We start from the raw sequence: 23,159 nt of genomic DNA on the forward strand, positions 1-23,159 counted from the left end.
AAATGATCTGCACTAGAATTCTCAGGGCCTGCTTCCGGGGGGGCATGCAAGCGAAGGCACGGCATATAGACATCTACATTGAAGGACAGTCGCTCAGCATTTCTCTTTGGATTTTCTCATTCTGTTTCTTAACCCATCTCTCATTGTTCTCATCTCCTTATCTCTTTGAATAATTTCCTCAGCTCTATCTTTCAGCAGTTTGTTTTCTTCAGGAATGTCTTGTTTGTATTTGGAGTTTTCAATGAATTTACTATGTATTCTCATTTCTTAAAGTTCTTTTTCAAGACTTCCTGTTCTCTTCTCAGTATGTCTTTTTCTTTTGTGTTCTCAATTCCTGTTCTTTAGTCTATGATAATTTGAAACACTTTGGTTTTTTCATCTCTATGTGATCACTTTATTATCTGAAGTTCTTAGAGGATCTAATCCTGCTTTCGGTTGTGACTGCCTATTCTTGCTCACGGTGGATTGTTTTATCAAGTGTTTTGACATTTGTGATTGTGAAGTGATCCCTTAGAGAACTTTATCTGTGGATATCGGATATCTGTGGATAACCTAGGAAGGTTTATCTTTCTTATTTTTTTATTTATTAAAAATTTTTAAAATGTTTGTTTATTTTTGAGAGAGAGAGACAGAGCATGAGCCGGAGAGGGGGCAGAGAGAGAGGGAGACACAGAATCCCAAGTAGGTTCCAAGTGTGCCGACAGCTCAGAGCCTGATGTGGGACTTGAATTCATGAACCATGAGATCATGACCTGAGCTGAAGTCGGACGCTTAAATGACTGAGCCACCTAGGCGCCCCAGAAGGTTTATGTTTTTAGTGTTTATTTATTTTTGAGAGAGAGAGAAAGAGTGAGAGAGAGAGAGAGGGAGAGAGAGAGAGTTCGAGCAGGGTAGGTGCGGAGAGAGAGAGAGGAACACACAGTCTGAAGCTGTCAGCACAGAGCCTGACGTGGAGCTTGAACTCAGGAGTGGAGATGTCATGACCTGAGACGAAGTCGATTGCTTAACCGACTGAGCCACCCAGGCTCCCCAGAAGGTTTAGCTTTTTAGATAGATTTTTAAAATTTGTTTCTGCCAGGAGCCCCAGGTACTGGCCTAAAACTAACTTCTGTGTCAACTTCTCAACTTGGGAGTTCCTGGACCATGTGGTCATGTCAATTTGAACCTGAAACCTGCATGAGTGTAGGCCTATGGCTACAAATTCTAGAGAAAGACTTTACTTTTCCATCTCCAAAACCAATGGAGATAGACAAACTCCTTATCTTCTATGTTGATGGCTGGAATTTTTCCTGGCCCACCCTTTGGAAGGTTTCTCTTCAAATATCAGCTTTATGAAGGAGTCTTGTCCAGCTGTCTGGCTGGGTCAGGCCCAGAGCCTCATTTCCTGTTCTTGCAATGCCTGGCCTCAAGCCTGGAGTGTACCTGGACTCACTAAACCTGTAGGCTTGCACCACTTCCTGCTCTTGGGGATCCTAGATCCTCGGAGATGTTCATTATTTTGCTCCCAGTTTAGCTGTGCATTCAAAAAGCATTTGTCTTATTTAAATGGCATTTATTTATTTATTTATTTATTTAAAAAGTTTATTTAATTATTTTGAGAGAGAGCTTGCGTGTGTGTGCACGGGGGAGGGCCAGAGAGAGCGAGAGAGGATTCCAAGCCTCCACACGGTCAGTACAGAGCCCCATGTGGGGCTGGAACTCACGAACTTTGAGATCATGACCTGAGCCAAAATCAAGACTCTGACGCTTAACTGACTGAGCCACCCAGGTGCCCCTAACACGGCATTTAATGATACTTCACAGTGGGCAGATTTTCAGCTATCAAGTAAAATAAAACAAAACAAAACAAAAAACAAGCTAGAAATGGAAATCCTTAAGTACCTTTGCTACTCTATCATACTAATTCTGCCTCTACTGCCGTTTTCTTTCTTGGGAACATTCATCCTCCTCTCCTGGGTGCGAAAGGGAGTGGTAGAGCATGAGGTATGGGAAGTGGGGAAGCTGGGGACTAATGGTCTCCCAGAGTCTTAGGGCAAGTGGTAATGATCCACAAGAAGCAATGATGTGGGCTTCTTCACCTAAATCTCTCTTCGGCTGCCTGTCTCCATGCCTGGAACCCCACGCTGAGAGAGTCATCTTCCTCCTCTATTTTATCAGCCACGTCTTTTAGCAGGAATGAGTTTAGCAGATGATGCAGAGAATTAGGCTCTTAGGAATGGGGAATTGGGAAGAACGACTGGGGTATACGTGTGCGTGCATGTGTGTATGTGCATGGGATATGCGTAGTGTGTGTGGTTTTGTGTGTGTGTTTGGGGTAGGTAGTAAATGTGCTATGTGTGTGATGTGTGAGGGGTGAATGTGGTGTGTGTGGTGTTGGTGTGTGTGTGTGTGTGTGTGATGTATGTGATGTGTGTGCATGTGTGGTGTGTAGGTGTGGTATGTGTGTGTAGGATGTGTATGTTATGGTGTGTGTAATATACATATGTGTATCCACCTGTGTGGTGTGTGTGTGTAATATGTGTGTATGGTGGGGGTGTGAGTATATGTATGTGGTGTGTGTGCATGTGGGGTGTGTGTGTTGTATGTGAAGTGTATGTATGTGGTGCTTGTGGGTGTGGTGTGCGTGTATGTGTGGGGTGTGTGTAAGGTCGGGGAGGAGTCAGGCTCCAGCGGTGGGAGGAAGGGTCCTTGGGGGAGGATTAGACTTAAACCGTCCTGGCCACCATTTTCCAAAGCCTGGGCTTGTGTCCAGGCCCCTCATCCTTACCTTGTCCCTGGACACTAGCTGTGAGTCAAAGGGCCTGTTTTTGTCAGGGCCGGGACTGCATCATTCATACCTTAGCGCGGAGAGGAAGCATCATTCTCTTCTTTCTCCAAACACAGCCACCAATTTGGCTCACGTTGAGGTGTTTTTCCAAACTTCCCCGGTGTCTGGCCTTGGAAGCCGGATCCAGAAGCTGTGTTGATCAGGTTTGGATTCTTCCCTGGGCCAGCCTGCCCTGGGCCGGCCAGCGTTCGTGGTCGTCCCCTGTCTGTATGGAATCCTGTGTGTGGGCAGGATCGTGGTTGCGGTGTGGGGGGCGTGGGGAGGCCAAGGCAGCCCATTATGGCAGCTGGCCGAGGTCTCCCACCAAACTCTTCAAAGCCTTATCGGCTTGGAGGTATTTCTAATACCATTTCCGTTCATTGTTTCCTTCTGGTAATTAACAGGAGGCCAATGCCCTGCTGTGGCAGCTCACAGCTATTGTGGTGGGAAAGGAGGGGGGGCTGGTGGACGTCACAACTCGGCCTTTATCTCCCCCTGGCCACGGGGAGTGCGCAGCCCCTGGGTCACTTAACAGCAACAGTCCAGAGCTGCGAGCAGTCCCATCGGCCTGAGCTGCTGGGGAACATGGCCTAGGCCGGCGGCACCATCGTGCGGCACTGGGCTTCCTAAGGGACCTTGGAGATACCTGCAGCCCCCGCTTGCAGGGAAAGGTCTGGGCTTTTGGGAACAGGGCTGGCTCAATTGGGGGAGGAAGATCAGGACTGGGCCTTACCCTGGGGAACCGGGGTCCTCTGTCCCGGGGCTAGAAGGGATTGTTTGGAGGGAGCCAGGGACCTTCCTAAGGCCCACTCTCCACTTGTCCCTGGGGAGTCCTGTGGCTGCTTTTGTTCGTGGTGGTGCTACTGCTTGTACTACTTGATGAGGCAAGACTGGAAGGAGTTCTGCCCTCACCTCTGGGTGTATTCTGAAAGCAGCCTGACATACCTGTGTGTTGGGAGGTTTTAGAGGGTCACTCGTTCTGAGACCAAGACGTGGCCATATCTGATGTCATCCAAGTGTTACTTCCGCAGGTATATAACAGACTGGGTTTGTCTCTCTTTGGTTGGATGAGGCACTGAGTAGGAAAGGAGTCACCCCCAGTAAATCTCAGGTGATAAGAGTCTATACCTGTTTAACAAGAGGAGAGGGCTGTGGCAGGGGCTCTACGGGATTGGGGTGGGCTCTGAAGTCAGGGTCGATTCTCTCTTTCTGGAGGGGGGCACACGATGGGAGCCTTTCCTGGGTCCGGGCTACTGGACTCCTGTCCATTTAACAGCTCGGCCCAACACACATTGCCTGAGCAGGGGTATAGTGCCGGGGACTGACCTACAAACGTGGTTGTTGAGCATTCTCCACATCTGGGTGCCTGTGGTAGGAACAGAGCATAGGATAGCTTCTCCCCAGCTTGCTGCCTAGTGTGGAAGGATTAAAAGGCAGGAGGGAATCAGGTACGCATGGGCTCCTAGCTGTTGCAGGAGTGCAGGGGAGTGAGAGGCCAGGCTGGCCTAGTTCCTCGCCGGCCTGGGCTCTGGGACTGCTGGTTGGGGAAGGATGCCTGGGGTCTGGCTCACAGTGATTGTTACTCTTGGGCCTGGGCCTGGCCAGGGGCTTTTTTGGGGACCAGTCTTCCATATTCAAGGGCAAACAGGGGCCGGGAAGGATCAATCTTTTCTCTTGCTTAAAAAAAATTGTTCTTCCCACTTCACACACGGACAGTTGTACATCCCAGCAATGATCTGTGAGGGCAGTGATCACCAGTCATTTCTCCTGCTTCTCTGCAGATGTTTCCTGCCAGACCTGCGAGAGTGCTGCTTGCTCTGGCCTTCACCTTGCCAGGTGGGTACTAAAGTGCTTCCATTCTTTACTCCTGCCTCAGGGTCTTTTGGAATAACTCCCTTCCAGGAATCAGCAGGTGTGTCTGGAGTTCACCTGTGTGCCAAGTCCCGTGTTAGGCTTGGGCTGGGCCTGCCAGAGTCACTGGTTAATTCTTCCTGTGAAGGTTCTTCAGAGCCCCCTGCCCCTGACTTGTATTCCTCGAGGAGCAGCTACCTGCAAATGCCTTCTCTGACTGGACAATTAAGAAGCACAGGGGTCACACAGAACAGTCTTCTATGATGCGGCTGCTGGATGGGGAAGAAGGAACCCAAGACTTAGACAAATGACTAGTTTTAGAAGCGATTGCAGAGGTCATCTAGTGGAATCTCCCATAGTACAGATGAAGAGACTGAGGGTCAGAGAGGAAAAATGAATGCTCCAAAGTCACATAAAGCAAAGGTCAGAGGTCAGTTCTCCTGGGTCCTAGACCACCACTCGCACTGGACTACAGTGCCTTGCTTCCCTTGCTGAGATACTGAGTCTGAGAATGGTGAGAGGGACCCTTTTCTGACTCTGGCTTGTCCCCACTTAGATCACTCAGGTCAGCAGAATCCATCCTGTTGCTCACAGTTTAGTGTGGGGGAAAAAATGTGTATTTTTCATACCCTCTACATCTTCCAACTGGATGGTTCCTGTGCCAGGAGATCCAGAAAACTTAAAAATTTACTATTGTGGTGCCCCACCTGACCACACACACACACACACACACACACACACACATGCGCAGTGTGAAGGTGGTAAGAGGGTCTCCTGGGAGGAATTAGCTTATGGCCCTAAAGAAGTTAACACTCCATAGATTCTGTGTGTTAGACACACCAGCTAATTTGTTTGAATGTAAACTGTTCAAGATATAGTAGATTAATGTAAAAGGTTGCTCATTACAATCTTTTAAAAAATTTGGAAAAATGCTAAGCACCTAATAATAGGGTTAATATTATTATAATGTATAAATGTATACATTTAGATGTGAAATATGCTATAGTCACTGCAAAACATGTTTTGCAAGGGTACACAATGGCATGATAAATTCTTTACAATACATTGAGAAATAAACAGGTTATAAATAGTTTGTATGGGATGATCACAAATTCGTAGAAAACCTGTAATTATATATCCATATGCTGTGAAACAGAAGGATAAAACTAAAATGTTAAGTCCAGTTATCAAGGAATGTTGGTTAATGATGATTTTACCTTGATTGAATTTTTTCTGTGTTCCCCAAATTTTCTCTGATAAAGCATGTATCACATTTTAAATTAGTAAGTAAATGTCATTAAAACAAATAGATATTCTGAGAAACTGTTCCTCTGTTATTGCTGTGAGTCCTGGGTCATTTTTGAGGGCCAAAAGCAACACTTTTTTTAAAAAGTGTTTATTTATTTTGGGGGGGGGGTGCAGAAAGAGAAGGAGAGAGAGAGAATCCTAAGGAGGCTCTGTGCTGTCAGCACAGAGTCCGATATGGGGTTCGAACCCACTAACCATGAGATCACGACCTGAGCTGAAATCAAGAGTTGGACATTTAACCGACGAAGCCATCCAAGCGCCCCCAAAAGCAACAGCTTTAGTCTTGCTTGGGATGGAAAATACTTCCCTACAGCCCAATTTTTATCAGGCACAAGGCTGGAGTGGCTGGATGGTCCCAGCTGTGCTCACCTGTAGTCTCTCCCTCCAGGGATCCTTTGTGCAAAAGAGACTGTTGGCAGATCGTCGATGGCTCGATGCAGCCTCTTTGGAGGTGACTTCATCAACACCTTTGATGAAAGCATGTACAGCTTTATGGGAGACTGCAGTTACCTCCTGGCCGGGGACTGTCAGAAACACTCCTTCTCGCTTATTGGTGAGTCCGGGGCACTGAAGTGAGGGATTCAGAGCAGGTGTTGGCTAAGCTCAACCCTACTGTGGGGCTCTAGGGGCATTCTTCTGGCAGGGCCTGAGCTTGCAGATCCTTGTGGAACCATGGATGGAAATGGCCTTCCATGACCAAGAGCTTCCCTTAGCCTGGCCCTGGGTCTCTCCCATTGGAGCCTGGTGGGATGAAGCAAATATTTTTCCGGTGGTCATGTTCATTGCTCTGGGTCCAGGCAGCACTTTGGGAGCTCCAAAGCATCAAAAGAAATGGTGAACCAGAAGACGCTTGTAGTACACAGAGCCCCTAGAAAAAAGGGAGGGGTCATTGCTGTGTTCTTGGTGCAATTCAGAGTACCTACCTGATGTTGAGCACCTCCTGTGTTCCTGGGAAAGTGCTGGTATGTGCCTGGGTTATCGCTGCACCCCACAGTGGCTCTGAGGTGTAGGTACAGGTGCCGAGCCCAAAGAGGTGGTCTGATCCTCCCAAGAGTTGACAGTAAAAGGAAGAGCTGGATTTTGATCCTGGGTTTGTCAGGATTCAGGAACTTCCCTCTGCACTAAGGAGAGATGGCACTCCTCAAGGCCAGGAGTGGGGCTGCAGGCAGTGATGGGGGGTTGTGGTTTGGTGACCTTCACACTCTGAGAATGAATCAGATGTGTGCCATGTGTGAGTGAGGCTGCTACAAAACCTAGCAAAGACGGGGTCCATAGCCTCGGGGAGATGACACGACAATGGACAGATCCACATTGTTAAAACAAAATCTTTCATGACACTTGGTATAGACAGTGAGGAAAGCTTTATTCAAGAGGGGCCACTGCAATGGGCGGGGTGGGTGGGTGGGGGTTGCAGTGAGGCAGAGACATGGGGCTCTACTTCTCCACTCCAAATATAACAAGGATGAGTGGGGACTTACAGCTGGGTGGGGGTGGGGGGTCAGTGGATGGAAAATTACCAAGGGGAAACATCAAAGGTAACATCTGATTAAGCCAACATGACAGGGTTCTTGCTGAAGTCAGGCCAGGGTGATAAGTATTGATGGAGGGGCATGAAGAATTGGTCAGATATTAAGGCCAGGGGATTTTCGATAAACTAACCCAGCAGGATTCTTGCTAAACTGAACCAATCAGACTGAGGACAGAGTCTAAGGTGGAGACCTGATGGAGAGGAGGGCTCAGAGGAGACTGATCCAGGTTTGGCCAAAGACACTTTTTGGCAACACTCAGACCCTTGCCGAGATGCAGGCACTAGGGCTCCCGGAGAGGTCACTCCACTGGTCTCTGGGGTCTCCCAGGTTGGATGCAGCCCTCAGTGCTCAATGTGGGGCGAGGCTGTTTGGGAGCTACATGAGCTGATAGCTGCCTTAATTATGAGGCTCCCCTGCTTCTTTGGCTGTCACCATCCATCTTGCCTCTGCTGGAAACCCTGTCACAGTGTGACTTCAGGGCACTGAACTTCGCCAGACTGCCATTTGTTTTCCTCCTCTGTGAGCCACCCCCCCCCCCCCCCCCCCCCCCAGCCAAGGGCAAGGACCAGGCCTTATGCATCTTTGTTTTCTGGTGCTTGGGTGACCGGGGTCTCTGGCAGCACTGAAGGTGAGGGAGGGGATGGGGATCCACAAAGCACGGGGCTCTGTTGTACCCAAGAGCCGATTTTGTGAAAAGCATGGCATGTGAGGAGCCTTGGGTGAGGAGTTTCGGTTGGGCAGAGAGGACAGGGCAGGGGATGTGTGCAGTGGGGATAGCCTGAACACAGGGAAGAGGCTGGAAGGAATGCATGTTCCTTCAGTGCAGCCTAGTGGGGAGGTCGGTGTGGCTGGTTCAGTAGTTCTCAAACTCCAACTTGCATCAGGATCTCCGGGAGGGCTGGTTAAAAACAGGCTGCTGGGCTCCATGCCCAGACTTTTGGAGTCAGTGGATCTGGAGTGGGGCCTGAAAGGCCCATTTCTAACAAGTTCCTGGCTGCTGCTGCTGCTGCTGCTGGTGGTGGTTTGGGGACCAAATCTTGAGAAGCATGGGGCTGAAGAACAGTGGGAGGTGAGGCAGGAATGAGGCTGACAGACTGATGGGAGAGTTTGTTTCCGGATTCAGCAGCAGTGAGGAGTTACTATAGAGGCTTATGCAATTTGAAGGATTAAGAAGGAATTTGCTACTTTGCCAAAACGGTCAGAAAGGGAGAAAGACAGGAGGCTGGGTGGTCTTGGCCATGATAACAAGGCAGGGGGTGAAAAGGACCACAGACATCCCCAGGGCATGACAAATGGTGGAAGCCATTTTGAACACTGAACTTGGGGATCCCCTTTGCTTCAGAGGCAGCAGCTGGGGAGTAACTTGGGAGAGCAGCTGCAGAGAAAAAGCACCCTGTCACCTTCTCTGGGAGGCTGAAGGCTGAGGACCTCCTGTCCAATGTTTACTTTAAGTGGGTTTCTCTACCTTAAAAATCATAGTGCATTTGCAACAACATGGATGGATCTTGAGGGATTATGCTAAATGAAATAAGCCAGAAAGAGAAAGACAAATACCGTGTGATCTCACTTTTATATAGAATCTAAAAAACACAAGAAAAAGAAAACAAAACAAAACCCAAATTCTTAGAAAAAGAGATCAGATTTGTGGTTATCAGAGGTGGGTAAGGTACAAACTTCCATTTATAAGATAGATCAGTCCAGGATTTGGGAAGTACAGTATGGTGACTAAGGTTAACACTGCTGTAGGGTATATTTGAAAGTCTCTAAGAACAGATCTTAAAGATTTTCATCACGAGGAAAAAACCGTTTCTCTCTCTTTTTCTTGTTTCTCAAAAAAAAAATCCATTGTGGATTCTTGTAACTCTGTAATAAAACCCAAAAGTTTTGGGGATAATATGTAAGATTTATTTTTTATTTTTTAAGTTAAACTTTTTATTTTGAGATTAGATTCACATGCAGTTGTAACACACACACACACACACACACACACACACACACAATCTGTGTACCCTTTACCCAGTATCCTGCAATTGGTAACATTGTACAAAATTATTCTCAAATATTACAACCATGAAATTGACATTGACATCATCTACTGATCTTTCTTTGTGTACTTAGTTCTTTGAAAAAAATTCATGTTTTTATTTTATTTTTGAAAGAGAGAGACAAAGAGACAGAGAGAGAGAGAGAGGGAGTTGGGAGGGGCAGAGACTGAGGGAGACATGGAATCTGAAGCAGGTTGCAGGCCTTGTGCCTGATGCGGCGCTCGAACTCATGGACCGTGAGATCATGACCTGAGCTGAAGTTCAATGTTTAACCAACTGAACCATCCAGGCACCCATACCATTTTTTTAAGTAGGCTTTGCACCCAATGTGGGGCTTGAAGTCATGACCCTGAGGTTAAGAGTCGCATGCTCTACCAACTGAGTCAGTCAGGCACCCCTTGTTCTATGCATCTTAAAAAAAGTTGTGGTGGGGTTCCATACAGATGCCCTACTTGAGATGACTCTGGGGTATCAGTGAGAATGGAGCAGGTTAGGAGTGACAGGAGAAAGATTTCAAAAGAAGACACAGTGACATCCTTTCCACTGTGTGGCTTTGGGCTTCAGGGGACTTTCCAGGGAGGGGGACCCTACGGAGACACTGGGAGTTGCTGTCTTGATTCCTGCTATAGACTCCCTACCCTCAAGGTGGATTTGTAAACAATGTGTAATGAAATCTTAGGACCAGGCACAGAGCTCATCTGGACTCAGGGAGGCAAGCAGCATGTTGGAAAAGTCCCCTTCCCCTACTTAAACCCACTCTAGACTCTTCCCTGCTAAGGGTAGGCCTTGAAGACAGGGAAACTCAGGCTGCCTGGGTGCCTCTGTGCAGTCACTGTCACCTCCTCCAGGAAGCCCCACCCCCCCCCACCCCCCACTACTCTGGTCCTGTCCAGCACTGGTCTCATCTACTTGTGGGGATTGGATGTTTTCCATCCTCTAGGACCAGGTGGCTCTGCTCCCAGCGCCCCTCTGCTCAGAAAATCAGAGCCCTTGTCTTGGCTCTTCCTCTTCAATGAGTGTCCTTAGGGAAGTGCGCAATGTCTCCCAGCCTCCATTTCCTTGTCTTTATTTATTTATTTATTAAAAAAAATTTTTTTTTCAACGTTTTTTATTTATTTTTGGGACAGAGAGAGACAGAGCATGAACGGGGGAGGGGCAGAGAGAGAGGGAGACCCAGAATCGGAAACAGGCTCCAGGCTCCGAGCCATCAGCCCAGAGCCTGACGCGGGGCTCGAACTCACGGACCGCGAGATCGTGACCTGGCTGAAGTCGGACGCTTAACCGACTGCGCCACCCAGGCGCCCCCATTTCCTTGTCTTTAAAATGGAGATACAGTGAAGAACAAGGGAGACAAATCATTTACAAGTGAGAAGTGTTACCCAAACCTTAGTGATTGAAAGCAGTCACCTTTAACACATGGTGGACACAGGAGCTGCTGGGCCCTTGGGACCGTTTCCGTCAAGGTCAGGGGAACATCGCTTGGGTTTGTGTCAGAGGCCTGGCCTTTCTGGCCATCCTTTCTGGGGTTTCAAGGGCCAAGGGGAAACTGCAGGGCTGTGTTAAGCCTCTGTTTCAAATATCTTGTTGGGACCCCTGCCCCCACCCTCACTGGGTCATTGTTCTTTTTTTTTTTTTTTAATGTTTAATTTAGTTTTGAGAGAACGTGAGTGAGGGAGGGGTGGAGAGAGAGGGGGACAGAGGATCTGAAGTGGGCTCTGTGCTTACAGCAGAGAGTCCGACGTGGGGCTCAAACTCATGAACTTGAGATCGTGACACGAGCTAATGTCGGACACTGCAAATGACTGAGCCACCCTGGCGCCCCTGGGTCTTGGTTATTATAACAACTTGTCAGATGTCAGTTTTCTGGCGGGTAATTGGCCTAAACCAGATTATGGGTTAATCGTACTTTAACTGAGATTGGTTTAATTCCCACCCCGAATCATCAGAGAGAATGGGTGGCTACTTTTTGTGTTTTTGGTGCTGGTGGCATGGGGGGCATTGGGAAGAGAGGCATAATCTGAGGAGGGCGGGCCTGGGGTGGGTTGAGTCAGTGCAGCTGCTTCAGGAGCCTGAGGCCCCAGGGTCCGTCCTGCACACTTGGACACAGCATCTCCAGTTGACACGTGCATGCCAGCAACCTCATATACTCCTCTGCCCCATTGTTCTCCAATGACATCCTGTTTCCCTGCTTCGAAATCCCAAATTTCCATTCCTCTCCAGGGCCTGTGGACCTTGTTCACATCCTGGGTAAAGCTGTTTATGTCTAAGTGTGAAGCACCACCTGGTGCGAAGGGGAGGGCCCTTTCCTTGATCCTGGCTCTTGGTGGGGCAGGTCTGGGCAGGCCAAAGCTACTAGGGGTTTCCTAGCCCACCAGCACGAGGACCAGGGAAAGAGAGCACTGGAGTCCTGGCGCCCCTCTGCTCAGAAAGGCTGCTTTTCCTAAGCCACCCTGCAGGGTCTGGTTCCCAAGCCAGCCCAGAGAGAGCCATAGAATAACCAGACAACGGGCTGAGTAACTTACTCAGCAGGGGGGCCTTCGTTTCCACATCAGTAACTGGCGCTGTTAGACCAGATCCCTGGTTTCTCAGTGTTTGGAAGATGATCACCTGCATCAGAATCACAGGAGTGGATCCCCCGTTGGGGCGCCTGGGTGGCGCAGTCGGTTAAGCATCCGACTTCAGCCAGGTCACGATCTCGCGGTCCGTGAGTTCGAGCCCCGCGTCAGGCTCTGGGCTGATGGCTCAGAGCCTGGAGCCTGTTTCCGATTCTGTGTCTCCCTCTCTCTCTGCCCCTCCCCCGTTCATGCTATGTCTCTCTCTGTCCCAAAAAAAAAAAAAAAAAAAAAAAAAAACGTTGAAAAAAAAAAGAATCACAGGAGTGGAGGTGGAGCGTCTGTTAGAAATGCATAGTAATGAGTTCCACATTCTAAAGTCCGGGAAATCACCCAGAACTGATGCTGGCTCCAGCTGCCAGCCTACTCCCTACTCCTTGTGGGGGAAGACTTACTCCCTCACCTAGTCCCTTGGTCACTGAGTTCAAGAGGCCAGATGAGAGACAGAGCCTCCCTGGGGAAGAGCTTGCATGGTTGGCTCTGGCCTCTTGGGGTGGACACCCCGCCCACCTTCCCCCAGCGGTTACAGGAAGTGCTAACGTGCATGTCTGTGGAATGTGGGAGACCCTTTTGGGCTCAATTTCCTAATAGCTGCACGTCATCAGATTCCCCCCTGAGTTCTGCAGGGAGGGAAGGAAGCAAATAAAACAAGCAAATAAAATCTAGAGTTCTCTTCTGCATCAGTGGCTAACTGAATCCAGAGCACTCAGATGCCCCGTTAGGCAGCTTTGTGTTTCCAAAGGAGATTTAGCCTTGGAGTTAGAAAACCTGTGTACAGGCTCTGCCTCTTGATGACAGTGTAAAGCAATTGTTCTCACCCAGGGTGATTCCCCCCCCGAGGACATATGGCAGTGTCTGGAGACGTTTTGGATTGTACCAACTTGGAGGGAGATGCTACTGGCATCTAGTGAGTAGAGGTCAGGGATCCTGCTGATCACCCTACCATGTATCAGAAGGCCCCCACTACAAAGAAGTGTCTGGTCCCAAGTGTCATTATTGCTGGGGAGGACAGACCCTGCTGTAAACGTAGGCTTCAGTTTCTCTAACTCTAAAATGGAGTCAGTCTAGTTCAGTGTTTTTCAAACTGAGTCATAACTATGGATTTAAAAATAATTTAATGAGTGTAACCAGTATTTAAAGAGATTACATGGAATAGGATAGAAAAACCTCAGAAAGTAGTCAGGGGGCCTGGCTCACGGGAAGGGCAAGTGGTGTGAAATGTGTGAGTGTGTGCATTCTGGGTCATGCAGTAAACTGTTTTTACTCTGCTTTTGGGGCAAAAGTGTTTTAAAGCCACCTGTTCTGACCATCCCCAAGAGCCTCCCGTTGTCCTACTGTGTGTTTTTTTCTGTGATGAAGTCTTCTCCAGGACACAGTTTCCAGAATCTCCTTGCTGCCCTGCTGCTTTGGGTGTGGAGTGACTGCTCTTAGGGCCTCCCTCACCGTCCAGGGTCAGGAGTTGTGCAGACTCCTCACAGTTCAGGCCTCGTCAAGGATCCCAATCCCAGCTCCCCAGGCTCAGGAATTCCGCAGACTCCTCACAGTTCAGTCCTCACCAAAGATCCCAATCCCGGCTCCCAGGGCCCCTGGACAAGTGAAGGTCCTGGGCAGCCAGCCCCACCTTCCCTGAACAGGGTGCTGCCTCAACCAGTGCTCTGCTCAGCAGGTGGTGAAAGGTGCTCCCTGGCTTCCTCATGGTGATCCCAGCCCCTCAAATACTTAAACCAGCACCTGGTCTGAGTCCTGACTCTCTCACCCCTCACTGGTTCTGTGATGATGGGCAAGTTACCCTGAGTGTAGCCACCTGGGTGGACCCAAGTCCCTCAGTCTGTGGGGGCAGGCTGCCTTCATCACTTACTTGCAAAGGGTTGGGGGTCCCATGTAGCCCCACACAGTGGGAGCCTTTCAACCTTCCAGGGATGATGAGCTCTAGCTTTCCTATGGCACCTGGCCTCTGTGGAGCGAGCAACTGGGGGATTCTACATCCTTGAAAGCTCTAAAGAGTTGCAGATCTGCATCTGCAGGGCAGTGGCTCACCCCAAGCGGCCTGGTTGCATGTGAAGCGTTCCCTACTCATCCTCCAGCCACATGCTCCCTGCTCCCTGGTTGACTTATTCTCCTGAGCCCTTTTGAATCCCCATGAGAGGGAGGGAGACTCTGCAAAGGAGAGGCACAAAGGGACTCTTCTCGTTTCCAGGAGGGAGAGGTCTTTGGCTCAGAAGCAACATACTGGTTGAGTTACCCAGTGAAGGAGGTGTAGGAGCCCCCGTCCATCTGCTCTGTGACACTGGGCATGGGTGACAGGGAAAATTGTACTGATGAGGAGACAAGTTTCTGCGGTCATAAGGGAGCCGGAGCCTCTGACTTCTTGGGCTCATTGCCCACCATCTCCAGCAGGCAGGTGGTGACTGGAGGCTTGCCCTGTCCCATGGATTCAGCCCCAAGAACGGACCCTGGAAGGGAACTGGTTTTTGGTCCACTGCGCATGCCCAGGGGCATGGATGGTTCGGGGGAGAGACTGACTGCCAACCGGAGGTTGTCGCGGGCTATCCCATTTGCTTGTTTTCTCAACATTTTACTACGCAAATTTCCAAACGTTTAGAAACATTGGAAGAATAAGACAGTGAACGCCCGTATGCCCACCACTGGGATTCTACCATTAACGTTCGACTCTATTTGCCTGATCACTTATCTGTGGGGTTGTGTTTATTTTTCTTTGGCTAATTTCTTGCTGCCAGAATGTTTGCTTAACTGTTTAAAGATGTGCTTGCTGCGAAACTGCTCTAAGTGAAAATGCAGGGCAGGCAAGACTACCGGGACAAAAGCTCCTCAAGCTAACAGGACAAAAACCCTTTGATGTGGCTGGGATCTCATTTCCCTCCTGACAGTGTTGGTCTGGAGCTCTGCAGAATGCGGTTTGTGGTCTGTGGGTGGTCTGTGGGCCTTTCCTGGGCCCCCCATCCCCCCACCCCGAGCTGCTAACAGTGTACCATTCAGGAATCTATTCTTAGAACAGGCCAGTTATTTACATGTGACTCCCTCACGGAAATGTCACCAGAAAGAGTCTATTTTCTGGTTGGTGAGTGCGTGCGCGCGCATGCGTGTAATAGCTAATCGCGGTCCTCCAGCCTCTGGGTCTGGCCCAGGCCTCAGCTGAAGTCCTCCGCCAAAGACTGTCAGTGGCCCAAGCCATGGCAGCAGCACCTCTTGCCAGCGTCTCCTGCACTTAGTTCCGCAGACATTCTTGCCTCCTCTTTTGCTGAGCGGCTGGAGCTCACGCTCTTCTAGGCGAGGGAATATTTCCTCATTTCCAAGGTTAACCTTTTCAGCTGGGTCCTTTGCCGCATTTCTGCAGGAGCCCTCAGGCACTGAGTCTCGTATTTGACCCCCTTTTCTCCAGCACTTTCTATCTCTGTGTTCATTGCTGCCCTTCATCTTCCCTGTTTTCATTAATTTCTTAGTCTCCAAAGCTTGAGATTTCAGACTCCACATTGTTCCTTCTGGTTCCTTCACTTCCTGTGGCCAGTCGGTTATCTCTGGAGACCGCCAGTTCGCAGTTCTCAGGGCCTCCTGGTAGGATTAGTCTCCATGGTGCTGTGGAAAATGGGTCTTCTGCTTCTTTTCCTGCTTTTAGGACACCGCCCCCCCCCCCCCCCCCCCCGCCGCCGCCTCTGTGTTTGCCCCTCACAACTGAACCCTTGTTCACAGACTATTTTCTTATGTGTTGACCTATTCACACATCTCGAATGGCAATACCAATCATTTATTGCATCCTGACTTCCTTTCCCGTGCAGAGTGAGGCACTTTGCCGACAGGATCTCTAAATTTCTCCCAGAAAATCAAATTCAGTAAACTTATTTCATGAACTCATAAATCTCCATTTTCAACAAAGAGCCTAGGGATTCTGGTTTGGGCTGTCTTAAGAGAACATTATACTGTTCTAGAGTACCTGTTACCAATAACTCACAATGTTGCTTTTACTCTCTTTTTGACTGTTTATCTTATTTAGATCTTAAGCTCCCAGAAGAAGGGGTCATGCTTTCATAGTTTTCTTTGGAGAGATAGAAGAGACTATTAGTGGGTTATGTATCCAGAAGGCACTCAATAAATATTTTTAGATGAATGGAAAAATGAATGAGTAAATAATATTTTGGGGAAGATTTTTGTGGCCCATTTGATAAGTTCTTGGGGAGAGTTTCCCACTGAGATAAGATTAGTGATGTGTATAAGATGATGAGAATTAAACATATAATTTTTTTGATAATAATCACCACTACTGACTTTTTTCTCTTTCAGGGGACTTCCAAAATGGCAAGAGAGTAAGCCTCTCTGTGTATCTCGGGGAATTTTTTGACATCCATCTGTTTGTCAATGGTACTGTGCTGCAGGGGGACCAAAGGTAAATCAGAAGCTCGGAATGCCAGAATTAAAAAGGACCCTGGGGATCCCTCTTGCAGTCCTCCTTATTTTTTGAGATGAGGGAACTGGAGCCCAGAGTGAGGAAGTCAATGTGCCTAGGGACAGTGAGTGGCAGGGCTGGGCAAGAGGCCAGTCTCCTGACTCCTGGTCTAGGTCCTCAGAGACTTGGCACCAAGGTCCCAACCCTGGAGCATGGGGCTGGGGTTGAAAGGTGGGAGGGACATCCAGGAAATTCATGAGAAGCATACTTCCTGAGTTCATCCTTGTCCTTCCAGCATCTCCATGCCCTACGCCTCCAACGGGCTGTATCTAGAGACTGAGGTTGGGTACTACAAGGTGTCCAGTGAGACCCATGGCTTTGTGGCCAGAATTGATGGCAGTGGCAATTTTCAAATCCTGCTGTCAGACAGATACTTCAACAAGACCTGTGGGCTCTGTGGCAACTTTAACATCTTTGCTGAGGATGACTTCAGGACTCAAGAAGGTAAGCTTTTCTAAGATACCCTTTCCCTCAAGTTGTGGTTACACATGTAATTTCCCTGCTTACAAACCTTCACTAAGACTTCTCCCCTGCCATGTTATATTTATCCTACCAACCTTTTTTTTTTTAAGTTTATTTATTTATTTATTTTGAGAGAGAGAGAGAGAGAGAGAGAGAGAGAGAGAGACAGCAAGAGCAGAGGAGGGGCAGAGAGAGAGAGAGGTAGAGAGAGAATCCCAAGCCCCTGATGCAGGGCTAGAACTCACGAACTATGAGATCATGACCTGAGCTGAAATCAAGAGTTGGACACTTAAATGACTGAGCCACTCAGGTACCCCTCCTGCCAACCTTATCTCTTAGCGTTCCACCCCACTGCCTGGACCACCTGGCAAACCACATCTTGGAGCTCCTCAAAGCTGACTTGGTTCAACTTTGAATTCCCCATAGCAGCTTACACATGGTAGATGGTTGGTAAATGCTGGATGGTTTGGAGACTTGAATGAGTGCAGTAGAACTTTATGGATGAAATCTGTAAAGGACGGCCTGCTGTCCAAAAAGGCCAGTTTAGGGGCGCCTGGGTGGCGCAGTCGGTTAAGCGTCCGACTTCAGCCAGGTCACGATCTCGCGGTCCGTGAGTTCGAGCCCCGCGTCAGGCTCTGGGCTGATGGCTCGGAGCCTGGAGCCTGTTTCCCATTCTGTGTCTCCCTCTCTCTCTGCCCCTCCCCCGTTCATGCTCTGTCTCTCTCTGTCCCAAAAATAAATAAAAAAAACGTTGAAAAAAAAAAAACAAAAACAAAAACAAAAACAAAAAGGCCAGTTTATGTGTCTGTTCATGAGCAATAGAAGGTAATATGGACAATGTGGAAACCATTACTAATCTTTACTCTTCTTTAGATAATGTCAATTACATAAACATTTAATTAGCGATGCTCTCTTACAAAAGCTGAACATTTGTACATTAAGTTATTCTTCTTCCTTCTGACTCAACTACCCTCTGATTAAGGGATAAGTGTCTAGAGAACAGTTGACCATTCCTTCCATTTCACTGTATGTGTTGGAAAATAGTGAGATCATTTGTTTTTGTCTTTTCCAGCACCAATTTCTCAAACTTTGTATTGTCCAATATGTACATTTTGTCCAATGTGTACATTTAAGGCTGTAAGTTTTCCTCTAAATGCCATGTTAGCTGCACCAATTTTGATATGTAACATGTTTTCATTTTCATTTAGTTCTATGGATTTTCTAATTTCCATTGAATTCTTTCTTAACCTATAAAGTGTGTTCAAAATGTCCAGATGTTTAGACTTTCTAAAGTTATCTTTTATAACTAAATTGATTTCTAATTTAGAAGTTTGGGGAGACTTGTTGGTGCCCACCTACATGATCTTTTTTGCAATTGTTCTATGTATGTTCCAAGAGAATGCATTCTCTGATTGGTGCAGGATTCTATATATACTTTTTGAATTAAGTTTGTTAATTGTGTTATGCAAATAGTCTATATACTTACTACTTTTTTGTCTGCTTCAACTACCCATTACTAAGGGAAGTGTATTAAATTTTTTTATGATGGTGATGAATTTGTCAATTTCTTCATGTAATTCTGTCAAGTTCTGCTTTATCTATTTTGGGCCTTTGCAGTTAGATTTTAAAAGTGTTGAATGTTTCTAGTGAACTGTTCCTTTTATGTACTGACTCGTCATTTTTCACAATGCCTTAAAGTCTGTCTGACAATAATATATAGTCACCTCACCTTTTTTAAGTCGGTATTTACTTGATATTTTTTCGTATTCTCAACCAGTCCATGTGGTTTTGTTTCAGATATATTGCATGAAAGAAGCACATAGCTGGTTTTTATTTTATTATTATTTATTATTTTATTTTATTATTATTGTATTATTTTATTTTGTTTTATTTTTATTTTATTATTTTATTATTTTATTTTGTTTTATTATTTTTATTTTTATTTATTTATTTATTTATGTTATTATTACTATTTTTTTTTTTAAATTTTATCAAGGTGTCCTTTACATACAGTAAAACCCATGCTTCCTGGTCTATGAGCTTTTGTGAAAGTGTCGAGCCATGTAACCATCATAAACTATGGAGCAGTGTCCTCGCTGCCAGAATTCTTGTGCTCCTTTGTAGTTGAGCTCTCCCCCAGCTCCTAGCCCTGGTAGCTCCTGTTCCTAGAGTTCTGATTTTTCCAAAATTTATATAACTCTAACTCTTCATACTGTACCAAGAGTACTTTGCCTTTTAGTTCTGGCTTCTTTCACTTAATATCATCCCCCCAAGGATCCATTTGTGTTGTTTCTGTAACAGTAGATTGTTCCTGCTTATAATTGAAGAGTGCTACCACGATTTGTTTATCCATTCACCAGTTGAAGGACATTTTGTCAAGTGTAGTGTTTGGCAATTATGGATAAAGCTGCTATAAACATTCATGTATAGGGTTCCCCCCCTCCCCATTAAAAAGAATTTTTTTTTATTTGAGAGAGAGAGAGAGTATTCACACATGCAGGGGAAGGGCAAAGGAGGGGGAAGAGAGAGAGAGAGAGAGAGAGAGAGAGAGAGAGAGAGAGAGAGAGAAGCTCAAGCAGGCCCTATGCTGAGTATGAAGCCTATAGTGGGGCTCTATCGCACGATCCTGGGATCGTGACCTGAGCTGAAATCAAAAGTCGGATGCTCAACTGACTGAGCCACCCAGGCGCCCCACTCTACCTATTTAAAAAATTGTGGTAAACACACATAAAATGACATTTACTATCTTACTCATTTTTCAGTGCACACCTCAGTAGCATGAAGTACGTTCACACTGTGGTGTAGCCAATCACCACTCTCCATCTCCAGAACTCTTATTATCTTACAGACCTGAAACCCTCTACCCACTAAACCAAACTTCCCATTCTTTCCTCCTCTTCCCCAGCCCCTGGCAACCATCATTCTACTTTCTGTCTCTATGATTCTGACTGCTCCAACTGCCTCATATAAGTGGAGTCACACAGCATTTCTCTTTTTGTGACTGGCTTATTTCACTTAGCGTAATGTCTTTACGATTCATCCATACATCGTAGCACATGTCACAATTTCTGGGTTTTTTTTTTTTTTTTGTATTTAAATCAATTATTTCAACACGGCATTGTTTTAAATTTGCACCTTGTTTGGTTAACACATTTCAGCATCTAGAGAACAGGTTTGAGAACAAGAACATAAAAGGATTATTTGTCAACAATTTAACAAAAGTGCTTAAGCCCTGTTTATTTCAGAAGCACAGATGTGCCAGTCATGAAGAGTTGTGAAATTAAGTGGGGATACACTTACAGATTTGCTTGGAAAGTAAAATATTTACATACTCACACTGTGCATTGAAATGGGATATTCTGAAGCGGTACTGCTATTATTAATAATAAACTCTTAGGAATAAGTCTCTTTTTTATTGCAGTATAATTAACACAGTGTTATATTAGCTTCAGGTGTACAGCATAATCATTGAACGATTCCACATTACTCAGTGCTCATCACCATAATTATAGTCACCATCTGCCACCAAACCATGTTTTGCAACCTCATTAGCTGTACTCTCTGTGCTGTACTTTTCATCTCTTGTCGCAGACTTTGAGTCTGGAGTTCTCTCTTGTCCAGCAAGAGAGAAGATGCAGAATTAACTGCGAGAGAGGCTAATGTCTGGGAGGAGACAAGAGTCTTGAGTAAGGGTCCTTGCTCCATATTTATTAGGATCAGAAGGCTTACAAACGTGATGGATGTCCATGAAGAGGCAATGAAACTATGAACATTAACTCGTGTGTGAGAGAAAGGGATTTTGAAGATATGCAGTGTTAGGGGTTTGGGTCAGTAGAAAACAAAATCTCAGCGCCTAGCAGAGGGTTGTTTACTTTATGGCAGGCACGAGGCACCTGTCTGTTTATCTTAACTTGCTTAAGATCCGGCATAAGACGGATAGAGCAGGCTACCTCAGGGTCAACAAGGCACGTTTCTTTTGCTAATTAGCTCAGGTCCTGGCAGTTTCACCCTGCTGCAGTGGTCTATAGCTCCACTTACCTGTTTACCTATTCTGGAGCTTCTGTCCTGTGAAAGCAGGTTTCTGCTTTTGTACTGTGTTGGGGTCGCTTCAGTTCTGTTTACCTAATCTTGGATGCTTTCATCCTAAGACTTGTTAACCCATTGGTGCAAGCTCAGGGAATTCCTAAACTTATTCCCCACAGTCTTTGTGACTTATTTGTTTTGTAGCTGGATGTTAATACCTATTAATCCCATTTATCTCATAATTCCTTCATTTAGAATGTACATTGTATGTATATACCACATTTTGCTTCCCTATTTATGCAATGATGGACACAGGTTGTTTTCATGTTTAGCTAGAGTAGATAATGGTGCAATGAACATGGGTGTACAAATATTTTTTCAAGACCCTGATTTCAATCCTTTTGGGTATATACCCAGAAGTGGAATTGCTGGATCATGTGGCAATTCTATTTTTAATTCTTTTTTTAATTAATTTTTTTGAGTTTATTTATTTATTTTGAGAGAGTGCACACACATGAATGGGCAAGGGGAAGAGAGAGAGGGAGATAGAGAGAATCACAAGCAGGTTCTACACTATCAGTGCAGAGCCTAACGTGGGGCTTGATCTCACAAACTTGAGATCATGACCTGAGCTGAAATCAAGAGTCGGGTGTTAACCAACTGAGCCACCCAGATGCCCCTATTCTTAATTCTTTGAGGAGCTGCCATACAGTTTTCTACAGTGGCTGTTCCATTTTCCATTCTAACCACAGTGCGCAAGGATTCCAAATTCTCACAACCTCACCAACACTTGTTATTTTCTGTTTTGTTTTGTTTTATTTTGTTTTGTTTGATAGTTGCCATCCTAGTAAGTGTGAGGTGGTATTCACATACGGGTTTTTGTGTGGAAGTACACTTAATTTCTTTGGGAAAATATTTAGGAGTGGGATTAGTGGGTGGTATAATGAGCATATGTTTAATATGATAAACTGCCAAACTGTTTCTTAAGTTGGCCATGTTCTCTGCATTTGTCCCAGCAACGTGTGAGTTCCAGTTGCTCTGAGTCATTACCAGCATTTGGAATTGCCACATTATTATTATTATTATTATTCTCTTAGCTATTTTAATAGATGTGTAATGGTATCTCACTATATCTCATTATTGTTTATTTATTTATTTATGTATTGGGAGAAAGCGTGAGTGGGGGAGAGGGACAGAAGGAGAGAGAGAGAATCCCAAGCAGGCTCTGTGCTGTCAGCACAGAGCCCAATGTAGGGCTTGATCCCATGACCCTGGTATCATGACCAGAGCCAAAATCAAGTCAGACACTCAACTGACTGAACCACCCAGGCACCCCTCATTATTGATATTTTAATGTAAATTAATCATTTCTGTCTTCTCAATGTAAAGTTTGGCTTCTTTTCATTCATTTTATATTCAGTTGTGTTGATGTATTTGGACTTCTATTAACCATCTTATTTTGTGCTTTCTATTATTACTGCTTTTTAAAATGCTACTTCTTTCCCTACTACCTCACTAACCTCCCAATCTTGTTTGAATACCACTAAATTTGACGTTACTATGATAGATTTACACAATCAGTGCTTCTTTAGCTATATCCTCATGTTTAACAGGTTCTTTGCTCATAATTTCTCCTTGCATCTTATTCTTTTTTTCTAGGTTCAACTTCTATTTTTCTAAAAAATATCCCTTAGTACTTCCTTCATTAAGGGTCTGGTAGTGGTAATAGTGATAACTGAAACAAACAGCCATGCATTTTTATATGATACTTTAGCTAGGTATAGAATTCTAGGGCATCAGTCATTTCTCACAGTGCTTTGAAGATGCCATTCTATTGTTGCTGTTGGGAAGAAGGTTGCCAGTCCAATTGTTATTGCATTGCATATAGTATTCTATCTTTGTACGTAAGTCATCTCTTTGTTCTTGTATTCTGAAATTTTACTATGTTGTGTCTAGATGTGGGTTTTATATTTATTATCTTACTTGAGACTGTGATGCCTGAATCTCAGGACTTGTATTTTCCATCAGATTTAGAAAACTTCCAGTCATTTTCTCTCCTGTTAG

The 23,159-nt window shown here is 46.0% G+C and overlaps 1 protein-coding gene across 1 annotated transcript in view; it reads left to right on the plus strand.

Moving 5' to 3' along the window:
* The first annotated feature begins 3,286 nt into the window (after window positions 1–3,286).
* VWF (von Willebrand factor) overlaps window positions 3,287–23,159 on the plus strand; it is a 136,933-nt gene continuing 117,060 nt past the window's right edge. The window contains exons 1-5 of the mRNA XM_058743945.1: window positions 3,287–3,477; window positions 4,588–4,642; window positions 6,354–6,518; window positions 16,448–16,550; window positions 16,846–17,054. Of these exons, the coding sequence (XP_058599928.1) occupies window positions 4,588–4,642; window positions 6,354–6,518; window positions 16,448–16,550; window positions 16,846–17,054 (532 nt within the window). The 5' untranslated portion in view covers window positions 3,287–3,477. The remainder of the gene's footprint in view (window positions 3,478–4,587; window positions 4,643–6,353; window positions 6,519–16,447; window positions 16,551–16,845; window positions 17,055–23,159) is intronic.

This window comes from Neofelis nebulosa, chromosome 8 (genome assembly GCF_028018385.1).
Source record: "Neofelis nebulosa isolate mNeoNeb1 chromosome 8, mNeoNeb1.pri, whole genome shotgun sequence".
In the NCBI taxonomy this organism is placed as follows: Eukaryota; Metazoa; Chordata; class Mammalia; order Carnivora; family Felidae; genus Neofelis; species Neofelis nebulosa.